Consider the following 19,181-nt stretch of genomic DNA (forward strand, 5'->3'; position numbering starts at 1 on the left):
GCAGGGCACATGGGGTTGGGGTGTTGAAGGTAGGAAGACGCAACCAGCCTGGGAAGTGGAGGGCACAGCCCTGAAGGTGAAGGGGCTTTCACGTTCCTTCCTACGTGAATTATCTCACCTGCAAAACCACGCGCCTCCTGGTGGGGTACGGTTTCCCCACGTCTCCTAGTCCCATGGAGAACTCCAGGGTTCAGAGAAAGCTGTTGATTGAGTGCCACAGAGTGAGAGTGGGAATCATTTTCTCTTCGGAGGTGTGGTCCAGGATGCAGTGACGGTTTTCTTATTCTCTAGCAACCCAAAGCCAACGGGGAGTATGTTTTTAATGGACTAAAATGACCAAGTCTGTTGAACCTTTTAATGTTTTACTTAAGTTCATGTTCTCATTCAATCCTGATGACAGAACATATTTGTTAAGTGAATCACTTATTAACCATTCAAACCAAGTCGTTTTTTAAAAAACGGAATACACATTTAAGAATCTTGGCAAGCATACTGGGCTAGTTTGGTTTGCGTTACGGAAAAACCCGAAAGTTCCATCGACAGATGAATGGATAAGGGCGGGTTGCGTGTATACGCAGTGGGATACTCTTCAGCCTTAAAGAGTACGCCACAGTGTGGCCGAGGCTTGAGGACAACATGCTAAGTGAAACCAGCGAGCGTATAAGGACCAGTACTGCATGATCCCATTTCTAGGAGGAAATCTCTGGCAAGTTCCTAGGATCAGGGTAGAATGGTAGTGAGGGGAGGGCAAATGGGGAATTCCTAGGCACTGGCATAAGGTTTCGGTTAAACGTGAATCCGCTCGAGAGGTCTGCTTGGGGTGCACTTGTGCCTCTGGCCAACGGTGCTGTCTTGTACACGTACGCGTTTGTTACGAGGGTGGAACTCACGTTACGTGTCCTTACCACAATGAAGTAACATTTTAAAAAGTTAAAAAACAAAAATCTTGGAAATGACCAAAGTCGACTTAAACTCCCTTTCTCTTTTGCCCTCCTAGGGCCTGGGTTCCAATAAATAATTGCTACCTCATGTCTAAAGAAATTCCTTTTTCTGTGAAAAAGACTAAAAGCATCTTCAACAGTGCAATGCAAGAGATGGAGGTTTACGTGGAGAACATTCGCAGGAAGTTTGGGGTTTTTAATTACTCTCCGTTCAGGACACCCTACACGCCCAACAGCCAGTACCAAATGCTGCTCGACCCCAGCAACCCCAGCGCCGGTGCCGCCAAGATAGACAAGCAGGAGAAGGTCAAGCTCAACTTCGACATGACGGCGTCCCCCAAGATCCTGATGAGCAAGCCCATGCTGAGCGGGGGCACCAGCCGCCGGATCTCCCTGTCGGATATGCCTCGCTCCCCGATGAGTACAAACTCTTCCGTGCACACGGGCTCCGACGTGGAGCAGGACCCCGAGAAGAAGGCCATGTCGAGCCACTTCAGCGCAAGCGAGGAGTCCATGGACTTCCTGGACAAGAGCACAGGTCAGCCCCGGGCAGGAGAGGGTGGAGGAGGCCTCCGGACTCTGGCCCCAGCTGGCCGGTGTCCCAGAACCAAAGGGGAACCTCGTGGGGTTTCACCCCAGTGGAGCAAATTTTGAATTTTAAATGAGTAATGCAGCTGGATTCTTGCTGTTAGGGACCCGAAAAGTGACAAATGTGCCCCCAACAGGCATCTTGCAGGTCATTCCTAACTGTGGGCAGAGGCGACTAGAAACCCTTCAGAGCTCAGCTCAGATGGTTCTTGGATTAATCACAACAACGTTCCGTAACAGGTTTTTTTTTTCTCAATAATTTTTTTTTAATTGAAACATTTTTCTATGAAAACCAGGCATTCACAACATTTAATGCTTAAACGTCAGAGAAACACGCAAGGTAAACAAAAGCCCTCTTCCCGGACGAACTGTCCCTCAAGGTGACCTTGTTCAGAGGTTGGCTTCCGCTTTTGAGACTTGCTTTATAGAGAATGAGGACGCTGGTCTCAGATTCCAGTCCCGCCACGCCTCCCTGTGTGGCTTTAGTCAAGGCACCTGACCGCTGAGCCCTGGTTTCCTCACCTGTAACGTGATGGTAATAGGACCTGCCTCATAGGGTCTTGTAAAGATTCAATGACTCATTTATACACGGAGGGCTTAGTACAGTGTCTCAGACAGGAAGTGCTACAAAAATGTTGGTAACTATATTATTAACGTTTTAAATATGTTTTTATTGATTTTTTTTTTTAGAGAGGAAGGGAGAGAGAGAGAGAGAAACATCCATCGGCTGCCTCCTGCACGCCCCCTACTGGGGATCGAGCCTACACCGCGGGCATGTGCCCTGACCGGGCATCTAACCAGGACCTCTCAGTCCACGGGATGACGCTCAGTCCACTGAGCCAGACCAACCAGACGGCTATGTTATTTTCTGTGGTTGCTAATCAAATGCCTGTGTGGATTCAGAGAGGTGATGCAAATGAGGGACGCTGGCTGAGTGTACAGAAAATCACGGTGACTTGAATTCTTTCTACTCAGACATCATTTGGTTGTACTGTCGAATCTGGGTTCTCAAGCATCTCCCATCTCGAACAGTCCTGTTTTGGACCAAGTTGTTCACCGAAACAGTGTCTCCCTGGTTGAACCAAATTTGAGTTCTCATTAACCTTTTTGTGTCGGTACGTCAGCATGACCAAAGCGTCTCGGGCCACACGCACGAGAGAGAATGCCAGTCAGTTTGCCCTTCAACCTCGCTTGTTAACATCTCAGGACATGGTGGATATTTTCGTTGATTTTTTTTCTTTTGTTGCTGGCAAAAGGGATGATTAGCACAATTTTAAAGCATAAAGAGGCCATCAAGAGTGCTAGGCTGGCTAAGTGTGAAAGAAACTGATTGCAGGCCATTGGACAGGAGGAAAACTGTTGTTGAATTAGATATAGCAATGATCATAGGCAATTGAAGAGGTAGAAAAAGAGTTGATGAAGATGCCCAGTGCCGACTTCCTGAAAGACACCCCTGGAACGAGCTCTGGGAGTTCAAGGCCAGTAGGGGGTGGTTTGAGAAATTTAAGAGAAGTGTTTGTTTATAGTGTAAACAGTACATTAGACACGCACTGTATATGAGAAAGGAGAAAACAGAATCATTTAGGGGTCTGGAACGAATGGATTTAATTTACATGATTTCTAATGGTAAAAAATGGTTCGGTTTTCGAACACATCGCTTCTCCAACAGCCTTCTGGAACTATTACGTTTGAGACTGAGGTTCCATTGTATGCGAAATACTGAGACCTTGATTACTTCCGCAAGGAAATGGGTTTGCAAGGAAATGGGTTTGCGGTCATTTTTCTTGAAACATGGCCTTCACTGTTTGTTCTTCTACCTTGTACGCACAAGAGAGCTTCCCCACTACGGGGAGACTGTTGCGGGGACGGGGACTGGGGAACCCCAGGGCACACGCCCATGGTTGCCGTGCAGGGATGTGAACCCCTGGTTTTCAGATCTTAGCATTCTTCCAGAGACCTGGGGAATCCGCATTTATTACATAAACATTTTTATGTAAAATGTCCAGTTATTAAATGTCAACGCAAAGTATATCTCAGAATATTTTCCGGAATGAATGAAGCACATCCACGGCTTGGACCATGGGTATTAGGCTTCCTGCTGAAGCGTTCACTTTGGATAGCTTTTCAGACTCCCTCTCTCCCTCCTCCCTCCTCCCTCCCTTCACTCTCAGGAGCAGGCATCGCTCTTCAAGAGCCCGTGGAAGTCCCCAGGAGATAAAATGATAGGGGCTTTATCACGTGTGAACTCATTCTCACCCATTTGGGCTGTGTTGCTGCTTGGTTCTGGTTGGTTGGCTATTTTTGGGTCCTGCTTGTAACAGTTCCCCAAATGGCTATAGACGGGCTAGAGAGTTAAGCACCAGCGACATCGGGGCCTGGGCAGTGAAGGCTGCGATCTCTTTCTCAGCTCGAGCGTAGCCACGAGGTCCTGGGCACTTACTCCCAGTCGAGTTTCAGAGGTTGGTTCTTGGACGCCTTAACGTGTGTCGGCACAGTTTCAGAAAACACGTCCCTTTTGCCCTCTAGTTTCTGACCAGAGTCCTTAAAGCTCACTTTCATCCCATGACGTGACTCCATGTGAGCCCAGTTAACAGAACGTGGTACATAATCACACAGACTCCTCAGCCTGTTAGTTCCCACGCAGAGTCGATTTTGAGAAAGTTTTGGTCTCGGCAGCAATCCTGGGAAGAATCACTGTTCCTGAACTTCCATTGGCTTGCTTTTTGCCACCTTCTGGGACCACCAGTGTTATTACAATCCTAAGGATTAAACCTCCATTTAGCTTCATCCTACGCTAAATAAAATGTAGAAACTCATGTGTTTTAAATTGCTTGTTGCATTTCTTTTTTTTCCTGAAATACATGAAATGAAGACAGAATTTGTAAAATAGCACCTGTTGGTCCCGGAACCCACAGTCGGTTCTCTTGCACCATATTTCAGAAAACATAGTTTTGTGGGAATCTGAGAACACATGTAGTGTATTGAATTTACCTTCTTCCCTTCAGAGGTACAGAGGTTGAAATGACTTCAAAAGTCCTGACAAAATTCCTTGTCATTACAGGAGTTTTTTAGGTGCTAAGTTAGTAGTACACTTTAAAGTCCCTCTCCCAAAATATCATCCCCTTGCTGGGATGTGCTTGGGTCAGTCTGCTAATCCTGAGTTGTACAGCCAATGAGTAGAGAGGAGAAGATGATACTCAAAATTGTTTTAATCTTACAATTTCTCTATAAGGAACCAGATAGTCACAACTATGTATCTATTCAACACTGTTGTTACTAAAACAACCATAGACAGTAGGTGACTGTGACACTGAAATGTGAATTTCATACAGTTTGTATGTTTTGTGAACTATGAAACCTTTTGACCCCCCTCCAATAATTTATTTCCCCTTTATTGATTTTAGAGAGAGAGACAGAAACCTCCTGCATGGTCCCCACTGGGATTTGGCCCACAACCTGGGCATGTGCCCTGACCGAGAATCGAACCGGTGATCTCGGTGCATGGGTCGATGCTCAACCACTGAGCCACACCGGCCGGACTTCCCCCAATAATATAAAAATGGTAAAATACCCTTCTTAGCTTGCAGGCCATGCAAGAACAGGTGGTATGCTCAATTTGGCCCATGGGTCGGTTTTCAACCTCTAATATAGACTAAGAGAAACTGAGTTAGTCTCCCCATTTTATAGAAGGCAGGTTAAGGTCCCTGTGGAGAGAGAAGGAAGGTGCCCAGTTCCCACCCAGACATCATAAATCTAATCCAGTGTTCATTTCACTGCCTTCTACTGCCCTCTGCTGTTTGCAGTGAGAATAGCCTTTTTTGGAAGAAGTGGAATATTTATTGAAATGCTCCCACAATCAGACAAGACTGATTTATCCAAAACTGTAAAAGAAGAAAAAAAAAAAAAGATTGTCATAGGAACAGAAAAACCATACAGTTACAGCAGCGGAAATTTTGTAACCAGCAACATTAAATTGGAATAAGTTATTAAGTAAAACTTTTTTTTTTATCCTCACCTGAGGTCTTTTTTTTTTTTGCACTTATCTTCAGATAGAGCAGGAGGGAGAGAGGAGTAGTGGGGTGGGGGAGACATCGAGTGGTCGCCCCCCACACGACCCCAACCAGGGCCGGGGTCAAACTGCAACTGAGGTACATGCCCTTAGCGGAACCCATCCCAGGCCTCTCTGGTCCGTGGGCCGACGCTCTAACCACTGAGAAAACCGGCCAGGGCTTAAATAAAACTTTTATGAGAGTGCAGAAACCCTTCATTCTTGCGGGGGATTGAGGAGCTCAGAATGATGTGCCTGCACCTTAGAAGTGGACGTAGCGTTCTGAGAGGCGCTTGGCTCGGCCACAAGCCTTTTGCTCTTGGTGTCCTGTTAGTGTCCTGTTACCATGTTGCCTTAATGGCCAAAGTGGTTTGTACTCTCAGTGATTTTTTCTGCTTCCCCTTTTATCTAGACCTCCTGGCCAGAATCGATGCCTTCATCAATATTTGCTTGTGGGATCCCCATTTAAGTCATTAGTATGTGTTAGGGTAAGAGTCCTGTGGCCTGGCTGCTGCCACCCTAGGAGCTAATGGTCCTTGTAGCTCCATATGGGTTACTGCTTAGGGAGAAGGGAAAACATTCTCATGAAAACCTTTTTATTGCGCAATCAATATGTATTTGTTGTAAGATAATTGTTATTTACAACGACTAGAGTCGCAAAGGATACCACCTCCCACAGTTAGCCCTTAGATAATTTCCAGAACTTTTTCTATGTTGGTGTATGTCATGCTATTAAGTTGAAAGCGCAGATGTGTCCAGAGGTCAGGCAGGTGTGGGACTGAGCGGGGCTGGGAAGTGGTAGGGCCTGGGGTGTGCTTGCCCGAGTACTTGCAACCCGGCCCGCGATGCTCGGAGCGATGCCTTTTCCTCCTCCTGCTTGTAGCCAAGTGGGAATGGGGCTCAGTTGCGCCATTTCTGGTTGTTTCAGAGAAGTTTCAAACAGTTACAGTTTTTTTTTTTGTTTTGTTTTTTATCCTCACCCGAGGACATTTTTCCACTTTTTGTTCAGATAGAGTGAGGGGGGAGGGGGGAGAGAGAGAGAGAGAGAGAGAGAGAGATCGACGTGAAAGGGACACATCAAGTGCTTTCCTCCCGCACGACCAACCAGGGCCGGGGACAAACTGTAACCGAGGTACCCACGGGAACCGAACCCAGGTCTCTCTGGACCGCAGGGTGATGCTCTAACCGCTGAGCCAAACCGGCCAGGACTCAAAACAGTTTTTGAAATGCAAACTACCCTGATTTTATATATTGGCTCAAGTGAAAAACACAATAGCCCTGGTTGATTTACCTCCGTGGTCAGAGCGTTGGCGTGAAGAGCAAAGGGTCGTCGTGGGTTCGACTCCTGGCCTTTGTTGGAGTGGTGTGGGAGGCAACCAATCGATGTGTCTCATTCAGTGTTTTTCTCTCTCTCCCTTCCTTTCACTGTCTCTATAAACCAGTGGAAAAATGGCCTCGGGTGAGGATTAACAAAAAATAAATGGATAAAAAGGAAGAAAAACACCCCGCTATATGCTACGTCAAATGTATCTGTGCCCCACTTGGTTCATAGATCACCTGTCTGCAGTGTCTGGTGCAGACGGTTTAGAGTTTTTTGTTTTAACCTTGTGTGCTGAATACTTATGTTAGTAAATAACCCCTCAAGATAGCATTTCTGTCCCATGGTAGGCTGTCCAGGGACGATCTGCTCTGCAGCCCTTGTGTTGCCACCAAGGCTTGGTAAGACGCGGCGCTGGGAACACAGCTTGTTCCCCAGGTTCTACAAGTAGAGGACATTTAGCATGAATCAGTGTTTCCTCTCCCCCACCCGCCCAGAGGCTGGGGTGCAAGGGTGGGAAGGGACATTTTTTTCTAATTTGATTCTGAAACTCATGTTTCATGTCCTCAGAACAGCACTTAGCCCAGGCTAGGATTTTGTAAATGCAGATAATAAATGCTGTGTTCTAGCTCTCACACTCGTGAATTGCACATCAAAGTGTAAAATCTCATTAAGTTATTGGTGACTTCAAAGGCTATTAGTTCTTCCTCTGGGCCAGATTTATGGCTTTATAAAAGGATTGGCATCTGTTTCAAAGCTTAATTGAAACGAGCATTTCCCAATGTCATTTTGCTTTTGAAATGCCTCAAGTGATTTAAAACGGGGTTTCTCAATCTTGGCACTGTTGACACCTTGGACGGACAACTCCCTGTGTGGGACCGTCCTGTGCACTGTAGGTTGCTTAATGGCGTCCTGGTCCCTGTCCATGAGATGCTGAGAGTACGCCCTGTGCACAGTTGAGACAGCCAAAATGACAGCATTGTCACATGCCTCTGGAGGGCACAGTCACCCCTGCAGTCCCTGTTGAGAACTTCTGATGTGATGTACCATACTGTTGAATTTTAGCTCTGACAAAATTCTGATCACTTTACATTTATCTCGGAAGTTCTTTAATATTTACATTTAATCTTGTCTCATTTTTTTCCCCTTAGAAAGGTTTTTATTGATTTTAGAAAGAGAGTAAGGGGGAGGGGCAGAAAAAGAGAGAAACACCCTCCTGCACGCCCCCTACTGGGGATTGAGCCCAAAACCTGGGCATGTGCCCTGACCGGGAATTGAACCAGCGACCTCCTGGTACATGGGATGACGCACAACCACCGAGCCACACTGGCTGGGCTCTTTCTTACCTTTTTTTTTTTTTTATCCTCACCCAAGGACATTATTGTATTTATCCTCAGATAGAGCAGAAGGGAGAGAGAGAAACATCGATGTGAGAGAGACACATCGAGTGGTTGCCACCCACACAATCCCAACCGGGGCCAGAGACAAACTGCAACCAAGGTTTGTGCCCTTAGCAGGAACCGAACCCTGGACTCTCCAGGCCATGGGCTGACGCTCTAACAGCTGAGCCAAATCGGGCAGGGCTCCGTCTTACTTTTTTAACTTGATCTGTTAAGCAGGGAACCGTGGACTCACACGGCTGACATCTCTTGTGATAGTGCCTTTGCGTGTTCTTTTGTTCCCTTTAAGATTACGCTTCCTTATCCAAGTTCCCCCAGGCCCCAGCAGTGCTTAGGTGGCATGCTCAATGAGACCCTCTGCGCTGGATCTGCTCCTTAGTTTGTTTTAGAGCATATAATTAGAAAAGCCTGGTCTCTCGTCCCCCTGGGGAGTCCATTATACTGACCTTTTCAGCCACTGCAGATCTCTTGGAAGCAGGTAGAACATATGTGGATGGCTTATTTTTACAAAGAACCACACACAAAACCAAACACCCTAACACCAAAGCATTTATTGGAAGTATTTAAATCTGTTAAAACGCCTTTAACTTCATTGACTCTTGTACTGTTGTGTGACGAGCACTTTAGTTCTGTTTGTTATCACACTAGCGGTTGTAGTACCAAGAATGACAGCCCGCAGTTGAGCGAGCGTTGTCTGCTGGGCCAGGCATTCACTAGTCCTTACAGTAAAGCTGATTTAATTTAGTGTTTAAAAAGGCTGAATTCTCAAAGTAATTTTGGATGTTTCTTGAGCACTTGCCAAGCGCCAGTGGGCATGGATGACCTAATCCGGTCCTCACCTCCTGTCCTGGTTCCCAGGTGAAGGATTTCCAGAGACACCGCTGCTTTGTCCCACGTGGGCTGATCCGTCTTGGCACTGGGGCCGAAGATAATTCTTCCTTCTGGGGGCTGTGCACTGTAGGATGTTAGCAGCATCCCTGGTCCCCTAAGATGCCAGTAGCACCCTGTCCAACAACCAAACACGTGTGCAGACATTGTCTTGTGTGTCCAGGGGGCAAAATCCCTCCTGGATGAGAACCGCTGGTATTAGATGATTGAAACCAAACCCTAGAGGTTAATGGGAAATAGAAAATAACATGACACTAAGAGCAGATTATACTATAGTACTTACTAGGTGGCAGGCACTATTCAGATGATTAACTTGTTTGATCCTGACACAGGAGGGTAGGGACTTTTATCTTCCCTTTGTATTATATTGTTAGCATCCCTCTTTGCTGCTGCCCAGAGAGGAAGTTCAGAGCTATCCGGTAACTAACCCAGGGTCACACAGCAAGTCAGCAGCAGAGCTGGGATTTGTGCCCAGTCTGGCTTCCCATCTGTGCCTGAGTCCACGTCTCTGTGTCTAGACGTTCAATGCAGTGTTGGCAGGTCCTGGCCCTGGGGGGGAGGTTACCTCGTGTATATCGAGTAGCTGAGCTGGTGGACAAGTTTAACGCACTGAGTCCTCACTCTGAGCATCCCTAGTTGATAGGTGAGGGAACCAGGCAAGTGCCCACCCACGTGGCTGAGCACTTTTGAAGTCCCCCCAATGTCTTGATGCCTGATGCCTGCGCCCTCAGCAGCTTCCTCTGAAGGACCCGATCCGTGTTTCCTGCGCATCCGTGGAGAGCTGGATGCTTTACCACCTGTTACACATTCAGTGACAGACCAGTCCCAGTCATGTCCAGGGGCAGGAGCTCAAGGAGCCCTAGGGGGCTCTGGTTGGACTGTCTGAACCACCCCATTTTGTTCAATGGTTTGGTTTCTGCCCTTCCTCCCCCACCCAGTGGATGAGGGTCCGGGGAGCAGGGTGTAGGTAGTTCTAAGGGATGTTCGAAAGCCTTGGGCATAGGAACGGCTCTGCCCCCTCCCGTCCAAGTTGGAAACACAGTGAAACGGAGATAATTCACCAACATCTCGTTACTCCATCTGGGCTGAGTTTAGCTTCCTTCAGCAGTGTGGAGCCTTTGCAACGGGAATCCCAAGCCCTCTGGGGGGTCACGGTGGCCCAGGCAGGTGCAGTACCGACCCCCGTGTGTCCCGCAGACCGATGCCATGCCCGCCACTTGTGAGCCTGGCTCTGGTCTCTGCATCTGGACTGTGGTGGGGCTACTTTAATCGCTGTTTATTTTGAGATTTTACACCCCTGAGTGGGCCAAACCAATTTCAGTGGCAGCTTAGCCGATTTGTCTTAGAGCTTTGTGTTTCATAGACAAACCGGGAGGCCTCCTTCCCACGTGGCTTTAAGGGTTTAACGTTGGGAGAAAGCCCTTCGCTTGGAAATACAGGGCCAGCCCGGCGCGTCCCACCCCAGCTGTGGGGCTCTGTGCCCTGGTGAAATCACAGTGTCCCTGCTCTCCCTCACCCCACACCTGCAAGTTTGATTTGTTGATTTCTTCGTAAATCTGTCTTTTAACAAGTGCCATACCTTTTCAGCGTCGCCGGCCCCCATGAAGACGGGACAAGCAGGGAGTTTGTCCGGCAGCCCGAAACCTTTCTCCCCTCAAGCGTCCACGCCAATCACCACGAAAACGGACAAAACGCCCACCACCGGCAGCATCCTGAATCTTAACCTGGGTCAGTTGGAATCTTTGGACGTCTCTTTCTGGGGCGGCTGTGGATATTTTTGCAGGTTGCGATGGCCTCTTTTGCGTGTGGTTGTTGAGCTCGGAACTCTTTGTGCAAACTATTTAAAAGGTGCAGTGGAGGAACATGAAGAGAGGTCGAGAATACAGGAGGGATGTCCTGGGCTTGCTGACCTGCAAAGCCGTTTTATCTTGAGTACCTTAGGCCAATGTTTACAGCCTTACTTGCCCTTGACCTAGTAACCCAGTTCTCATATATGTAAATATACGTATTTAAAGCTTTATATGTGTGTGTACGTGTGTGTGTATATACTTGATGTATATCAAGTGTTATGAGTCACTATTAATCTTTTCTGTGTGCAGTATGTTCTGATCCACTGTTTCCTCAATTCTCTTCTAATATTTTTTTAAAAAGCCCTGTCTTTGGCCAAAGTCTTCAGCAGAAATTGGACTGGGATTGCTGATTACCTGACTTTATGAAGTTATTATTTCTCTGGTTCAGTCCACCACGCTTCCCGGTTTTTATTGAGCGTCTGTTATGTGCTGTGTGCCGCTTTAGGCGCGGGGCAGAGTGGTGAGCAAAGGCCCTGTTCTTCCCGCGCGGGTTCTAGGAGGGGACAGAGTAATCGAGGTGGATACACAGGATCGCTCGTGCCGGAAGGTAAAGTGTGATAATGTGCTACTGTGATAGGGAGAGAGCTGGGCGGGAAGGGGGTGGGAGAAGAGACAGAGGTTCACTGGGCAGTAGGGTTAGGACAGGCTTATCTGAGAGGAGATCTGCATGACAGGAAAACCCAACCATGTCAGGACCAGGAGGAAGAATGTTCTAGAAGGAACAAGAAAATGACAGGCCCTAGGGTAAGGATGGACTTCATGTTTACAGGAGTGGCAAGGAGGCCCAGGTGGTGTTATCCCAGTGGGTGAGGGGGGAGGGGAAGGAGGTGGGGGCAGGGAGCACAGGGTCCCTGAGGGCATGGCTTGGGCAGTGGAGGGAGGTGAACTGACTGAGCATTCTGGAAGGACCTCCTAGCTGCTGGGACACTAGCCTGTGTCTGCCATTCCCAAACTGGACACTTCCTCCCTTCCCCCACGGGACACTTCAGTGTCTGGAGACATTTCTGGTTGTCACACCTGGGGCTGCTGGCATGTTGTGGTAGAAGCCAGGGTTGCCGTTGCACACCCTGCAGTGCCTAGAGGTGGCCCCCCACCGGGATTCCTGGGTTGTGGCAGGAGAAATCGGGTCCCAGAGTTCAGTGTTAGATTCTGTTTGGTGCCCTGAGGCCAGGTCAAGACCAAGAGGTGTAATTCTGGAAATAGTGATTCATACACAGGCTTGGGTTAAAGCAGTAGTTCATTTTTTAAAAATACACGTTAACGCCCTGGCTGGTTTGGCTCAGTGGTTGGAGCGTCGGCCTGCGGTACAGAGAGACCCGGGTTCGGTTCCCACTAAGGGCATGTACATCGGTTGCAGTTTGTCCCCGGCCCTGGTTGGGTCGTGTGGGTGGCAGCCACTCGATGTGTCCCTTTCACGTCGATGTTTCTGTCTCTCTCTCTCTTCCTCTCTCTCCCTCCCACTCTATCTGAACAAAATGTGCAAAAATGTCCTCGGGTGAGGATAAAAAAGCAAAACAAAACATTTTTATTGATTTTATGGATTTTAGAGAGAGAGGGAGAGGGAGGTAGCAACTTTTCGGTGCGTGGACCGATGCTCAACCAGCGGAGCCACACCGGCCAGACCAGAGCCGTAGATCTCAGAGCTGGGCAGGGGTGCCTGCTGCTGGCATTTAGTGACAGTGGTCGCAGGGCAGGGGTGCTGTTACACTCTGTGGTGCCCAGGACGGCCCCTCCCTCCCCCCAGCAGGGAAGTGTCCGGTCCCAGTGGCAGTGGTGCTGAGATTAGGACCCTGGTCGAAGGCACAAAGGAAGAGCGAGGGCTCTGGGGCATGAGCAAGGAGGCCTCAAGAGGAGGGGACGTCAGAGGGGCTGGAGAGGAGCAGTGGACCAGGAGTGTGTGTGTGTGCGCGCGTGTGCAAGCACATGCACGGTCCTGGAGGCCTCTGGTCGTGGTTCTAGGAAGGATGCTCCAGCCCTGGGTGGTCAGTGCTCTCTGGGCTCATGGTTTCCTGCGCGTCCTGTTCAGGTGGAGAGGCAGGTCTGGAGGAGCGGCTGCCGGTGCCCGGGTCGCGGGGCCTGAAGGAGGTGGGGCTGGAGCAGGGCTGCATCTCCAGCGGAGGCCAGTGCTTTGTTCTCCCGGGTCCCCCGTCCCAGGTGTGATCGAGCAGTCAGGTGGTGGACTTGGGGCTCCCGTTCAGATTCATCGTTGGGAATTGCTCAGTTGAACAAAAGGAGACCTGCTTGCTGCCCTGGGAACGGTCTCCGTTGAACCGTTCTCAGCAGTGGTCTGCTTTCTCACACCCTCCTCCCAGCTCCCCACCCCGCAAAGACATGCCGCGTGGAGACGTTCTCACGGGCACACTTCCTCTTCGCCAGGCATGTGTGGCAAGAACGGCCCGCCCCTAACCCAGGCGGTCCTCGGGCATCCTCGCCACGTTGTGGTCTTTCCGTTTGCGTGACCCATGTGGGGGTGCGTGGCTTCTTCCTGTCTGTTTGGGTGGGTGGGCCCAACGGAACCGGGCCTCCTGGGCAGAAGCACCCCGCTTGCTCTCCCCGTTCTGGGACACGAAGCTTTGGGAATGTGGGCATTATAGGGCTGCGGTTCCAGTTACCCCCTGGAAAGAGGATCAGATAGGGACCAGTGAAAAGTGTCAGGGACAGGTGGGAAAATGGGGACGTGGGGGGAAGGCTGGACCTTCTCAACATCCCAGGGACGGGGCAAGTGCTTATGGGTCCTGAGGATGTCTTCCGTCTGCGTGACTCCTCTGAGCAGAGACAGTGCCAGGGATAATGATGGCATGATATCTAACAAAATATTTAATGTGAAACATTACACTGGAGAAGGCCACATTAGAGAGATGGTAACAGATCCGTGTTTGCTGGGGGCTGGCGCGGGGGACGTTGACCACAGGTCACAGGGATTCTGTGGCGGCGGGTGTCCTGCATGTCTGTGGTGGGTACTCAGATCTCTGCAGGTGTTAGAACGCAGGACCATATACCCCCACACGTGAATCTTACTCTTTGCAAATGAAAACTGCTCAGATAATACCAGTAACCTTCCAGGTAGGCAATGGCCCCATTTCATGGAAGTGGGAACTGAGGCCCAGAGAAGGAGAATTACCCACCCAGGGTCACACGCGGTCTGAGGTAAAGTTTGGCCTGTTTTGCTGTATAGTTTGGGCTGTTAACTGGGATACATGAACCGAAATGCTTCAAGACAGACCCTGGGTGTGCCCTTGGACAAGTTGGCCAGCTTTGGGGGTTGTAAGGTTATGATTCGGAATGGGCGATCACACAGATGACAGAGTGTTTTTTTGTTTTGTTTTTTATCCTCACCTGAGGACATTTTTCCATTTTGTTGTTCAAATAGAGTGGAAGGGAGAGAGAGAGAGAGAAAAAAAAAACATCGACGTGAAAGGGACACATCGAGTGGCTGCCACCCACATGACCAACCAAGGCCAGGGACAAACTGCAACCGAGGTACAAGCCCTTAGCAGGAACCGAACCCAGGTCTCTCTGGACCACAGGCCGACGCTCCAACCGCTGAGCCAAACCGGCCAGGGCCAGAGTGCTTTTTTAAAGGAAGCAGCTCCCACCACGTGAACCTGTGTTGTGATTCAGATTTTGAATTTTCAAGGAAAACAGAAATCCATATTTTTATGTGAATTCTCCTAGTTTTTAAAAGTTTGCATCAATTTCAGCCAAAAATACAAAACTCTATTTGGGCCCAACAAATACAAGTGAGCGCACAGAAAGCAGCCCGTGTGTCATCCGTTGGTCTCTTAACCGCTCTCGTAGTTAGTTATCGTGAGTCTCGGGGTGTGGACGAGGGCAGGGCGTCTGCTCACCGTCCTCACCCTGCGGCTGACGCTCGGCCTCTTCTCTCCGCTCCGAACAGGAGCGAACCCCCGAGGACTGTCCGGCTCCTCCTGTCACTCTGCGGTGACGATAAGTAAGTCATAAAGGAGAGTGAGTTGCTGAGACTGAGGAGAGGCGCCCCGATTCTTCTCTCCTACATTCCGGTTTGTGTTCTCTGTGCGCTCTCACCTCCTCGGGTCTCACCGAGGGCGTCTGCTGCAGACCGAAACGCCTTCGGTGGTCCTGGTAGTGACAAATGTGCCCTGCCGCCTTGCCTGACGCCCCGACAGCAACGGGAAGTCGTCAGAACGGCGACGCTGCTTGTCTGTTCCCGCGGCGGCTGCGGGAGGCCTTTCTCCGCACAGAGCAGGGTTTTCTTGGAGAGCCCGGTGCCGAGCAGGGGCCCGGGTTTCCCAGAGGGGGTCTTGATTTTTGATTTTTACGGGGAGTGAAGTGAGGAAGATCCCTGCCTGGCTCTGATGGCCACGCCAGCATCCGCCGGCGTCTCTTGTCTGAACGTTGTTCCCTTGGAGGGGCTGCCATTTCGTGGCTCCTGGAAGTCCACCCCTCAGTCTGCCGACAGCTTCTGAACAAAGGGGTTTTTTTTTTTAACACCGAAAAAGAAGTGGTTTATTTCTTTTTTAAAAAGTTTGGTTTTTAATAAGTAATGAGTGCCAAAAGAAATTTCAAAGTACAGAAAGATGTTCAATGGAAAGCCATCCTGGATGTAACCTCTGATCACCTGCCTCTGTACCCACTCCCCACAGGTGACTGCTGTTACCTGCTCAGTCTCTGGGGAGCGCTGTCCTAGAGACATACCAGTGGTTCTCAAACTGGGTGATTTTTGTCCCCCAGGAGACACGGGGCGATATCTGGAGACATTTTTAAAAAATATGTATCTTTTATGGATTTCCTTTGAGAGAGAGAGAAACATTGGTGTGAGAGAGAAACATTGATTGACTGCCTCCTGCACACGTCCCCCTGGGGATCGAGCCCACAACCTGGGCATGTGCCCAGACAGGGAATCCAACTGGCACCTCAGTCCATGGGATGAGGCCCAATCCACTGAGCCACACCGGCCGGCTGGTGACATCGTTACTGCCACAACTGGAATATGGGTGCTCCTGGCATCTAGTGAGTGGAGGCCGGGTTGCTGCTGTACAGGAGAGCCCGCCATTCCACGGCCACCACAGAGACCTCTAAGTGCCTGCTCCGAGAAGCCCCGAAACACACACGTGTTCGAGTCTGCATTCTGCTCCTCTCTCTTCTGCCCCACACCAGTGCTCCGGTGTTCTGCCGGTTGGTCCCTTGTCGTTAGGCAGGGAGGCTGTGCGGATCTGCACGCAGAGATGCCACTGTTGCCTTTCAGCAGCTGCGTGTTAGTCCATGGCAAGGTGAACTGGAACTTACGTATCCAGGCGCCTTGTTTAAGGACGCGAGGTTTTCCATTTTTTGCTGTTGAAAACAGCTGCGATAAACACCCTTTCACCCACAGGGGAGTGTGTGCCCGCAGGATAAATCCCCCGAAGCGGAACCCCAGGTCAGAGGCCGTGGGCAGCTGACGTTTGCAGATGCTGCCAGACGGCCCTCTCTGGGGCTCTCGTGCTCCCTCCCCAGATGGACGAGCGGGCCTCTCTTTCTAGCGTGGGTCTGGTGTAATTCCTGGGTTCCATCTGTAGTCCGAGCTGTCTGCACATCAGCTGAAAAGCTCAAAATGTTGGCGGCAGGGGTGGATTCTGAAGATGTTCGCGATAGAGAAGGGCAGGGTGGACAGAGCTGTGGGGAGCTGCCGGGAGCCGAAGGAGCCCGCAGTGTCCCTGTGGAGGGGGGAGTCGGGCCGCCGGAAGTTTCAGAGAGAGAATCACCTTCGGCTAAGCTGCAGCTCTGCTCCCAGGGACCCCTCTCAGCCCCCTGGCCTTTGGTTTCTTGTTAGAATAAACGTCACAGTAGCTTATTGACTGGAGTAACCTTATTCTGCAAAATGAGGTGCTTTATCTTTTCATTTCTTCTTGACGAGGTGTAGGTTTCTTTCTGTGAACCCTAAGGGTTAGGGCAGTGGCTCTGGTCACACAGATCCACCCGGGTTCAGGCACATGGTGAGTTCTCTTTCCCCGCATTGGTCTGATACAGGTTCTCAACCTCAGCTGCCATTAGTCACCCAGGAACTTGCAAAACGCCAGTGCGCAGGGCCAACCTCGGGCCGGTTTACCCACAGTCTTTGGGGTGGTGGCCCAGGCACTAGGAAGATTTTAAAGCTCTACAGGTAATTTCCCTGTGCAGCCAGGTTAGCAGTCACTGGGACTCACAGGGGATGGCAGATTTTACAGCCTGCAGACCAAGTCTGGCCCCCCACCTGTTTTTGTAAATAAAGTTTTATTGGGACACAGCCAGACCCATTTGTTTAGATATCATGTCTTTTCACTGTTGCACCAGAGCCTGTGTGGTCCACAGGGCCTAGTTTACTCTCCAGCCTTTTATAGAAAAAGTTTGCTGAGCCCTGGAACGTAGTGAGCATGTTTCTCAATAACTGCTGTATGGGATCTATTAACCATACGGGAACATTACTGAGGACATGGATGAGCCTATCACTAGGGTAGCAATCCACACCCCCCTCCCCCCCCATGGAACGTATTTTTATTGAGATACTTCTTTTCTAACTGACGCCTAAAAGTCTGCCAGTCTGCCTTTTTCCTCCGGAATCTAATATGCTTCCTCTTTTTTTTTCTTAATTTAAATTTATTGATTTTAGAGCCAGAGAAACATTGATTTGTTGTTTCACTTATTTATGTATTCATTGGTTGCCTCTTGTATGTTCCCTGACCCAGGGGTCGAACCTGCACCTTGGTGTATCGGGACGACGCTCTAACCAACTGAGCCCCCGGCCAGGGCTGTTTCTTCATTTCTGAGAGCAGACGCGACCAGACCGACCTGAGTCTTCCTTTTGCTGTCACATTGGCAGCTTAACTGTTGAAGTCCACGAGTCTCCTTTGTCCTGTGTTTACTTGGGTCCTTGTTTGTTTCCCTGGTCCCCCTCGTCCTCGTCCTGGCTGTTACCACCGCTTCCCTGTCTTCCCTGTGCAAGGTGCTTCTCTAGTAAATTTGAACAAACATCCGTCCCTGTCCAAGGTGGCTTCACACCTGTGAGCATCTTCCGGCCTGGTGCTGACGGGCTCTCTGCAGAGCCCCCAGTTGGCATGTGTTTGTGTGCGTGTACACACGTGCGAACGCATGCACATATATGCACACGCACGCATATTTTTTAGAGCCTTTTAAAAACATTTTTTAAATTTTTAGAGAGAGGGGTAGAAAGAGGGGAGAGAGAGAAACATCGATGAGAGAGAACATCGACTGGCTGCCTCCTGCATGTCCCCCACTGGGGATCAGGCCTACAACCTGGGCATGTGCCCTGACTGGGAATCGAACCGGTGACCTTTGGTGCAGGGGTCAACGCCCAACCACTGAGCCACACCGGCCGGGCTAGAGCCTTTCCTCGCGTCGCAAGGATGCCGTCTGCTTCCTCGGGGCACTGCTGGCCCCTTCCTGACAGTGTGTGTTTTTGGGAAAAGGCCCTTCCTGGTCTTCACCTTAGTGGAGGCCTCATCGTGGTGATAAAATCAAGTCTGAGCAACTTGTTGCTCCGGTCACCTGTGAGTGTGTTGGGTGGAGCATTTGGGAGGCCGCCCGTGGTGGCTGGAAAGGGACAGGCCCGGGCGTGCAGCTCAGGGAAGCGCCCCGTTCTGGGCGAAGGAGAAGGTGCGTGAGTCGTGTCGGAACAGAATCGGAGGGAGAGAGGAAGGCTTTGAACAGCCCTCGTGGTCCAGCTCTCAGTCTGTGTCCTGGGCCTCGAGCAGCCCGGGGATGGAGGCGTTCGGGTGGGTGTTGGGGAGAGGGGGAGAGTCGGGGCCTGAGCTCTGAGCGGGTGCCCACAGGCTCAGGTAGCTTCTCTGTATCCTTGATTTGATGCCGCATGCTTTCTGGCTGATTTTCTGGGGCCAGTCTGCCTAGGGCACCTGCCACGTTCTCTGCTCTGGCTGATCAGAGGGGATGCCCGAGGGTGGTGAGCAGGCACGAGAGCGCCCCCTGCCTGCAGACCTCTCGTGGCTTTTCTGGGCCGTGGTAGCCACTTTCATTTTGTCCCCTTCTGTTTCCGGGACACTAGAGCAGGGAACTGAGGAGGCGGTGAAGGAATTCAAGAAATGCAGACTCACGGAGTCTGGTCCAGTTGCTCATGTAATGTGCCCAGGGCAGAAACGGGGTGGGCGGCGGCACCTTGGCCTGAGCCCTTGGCAT

The 19,181-nt window shown here is 50.3% G+C and overlaps 1 protein-coding gene across 37 annotated transcripts in view; it reads left to right on the forward strand.

The window, feature by feature from the left end:
- The window catches only part of ZMYND8 (zinc finger MYND-type containing 8), a 110,834-nt gene that overhangs the window by 60,854 nt on the left and 30,799 nt on the right, over nt 1-19,181 (forward strand). For all 37 annotated transcript variants that reach the window (XM_036244135.1, XM_036244141.1, XM_036244145.1 and 34 more), the window contains 2 exons: nt 998-1,479; nt 10,771-10,911. In XM_036244135.1, the coding sequence (XP_036100028.1) occupies nt 998-1,479; nt 10,771-10,911 (623 nt within the window). The remainder of the gene's footprint in view (nt 1-997; nt 1,480-10,770; nt 10,912-19,181) is intronic.

This window comes from Molossus molossus, unplaced genomic scaffold, assembly GCF_014108415.1.
Source record: "Molossus molossus isolate mMolMol1 unplaced genomic scaffold, mMolMol1.p scaffold_m16_p_6, whole genome shotgun sequence".
Taxonomy (NCBI): domain Eukaryota; kingdom Metazoa; phylum Chordata; class Mammalia; order Chiroptera; family Molossidae; genus Molossus; species Molossus molossus.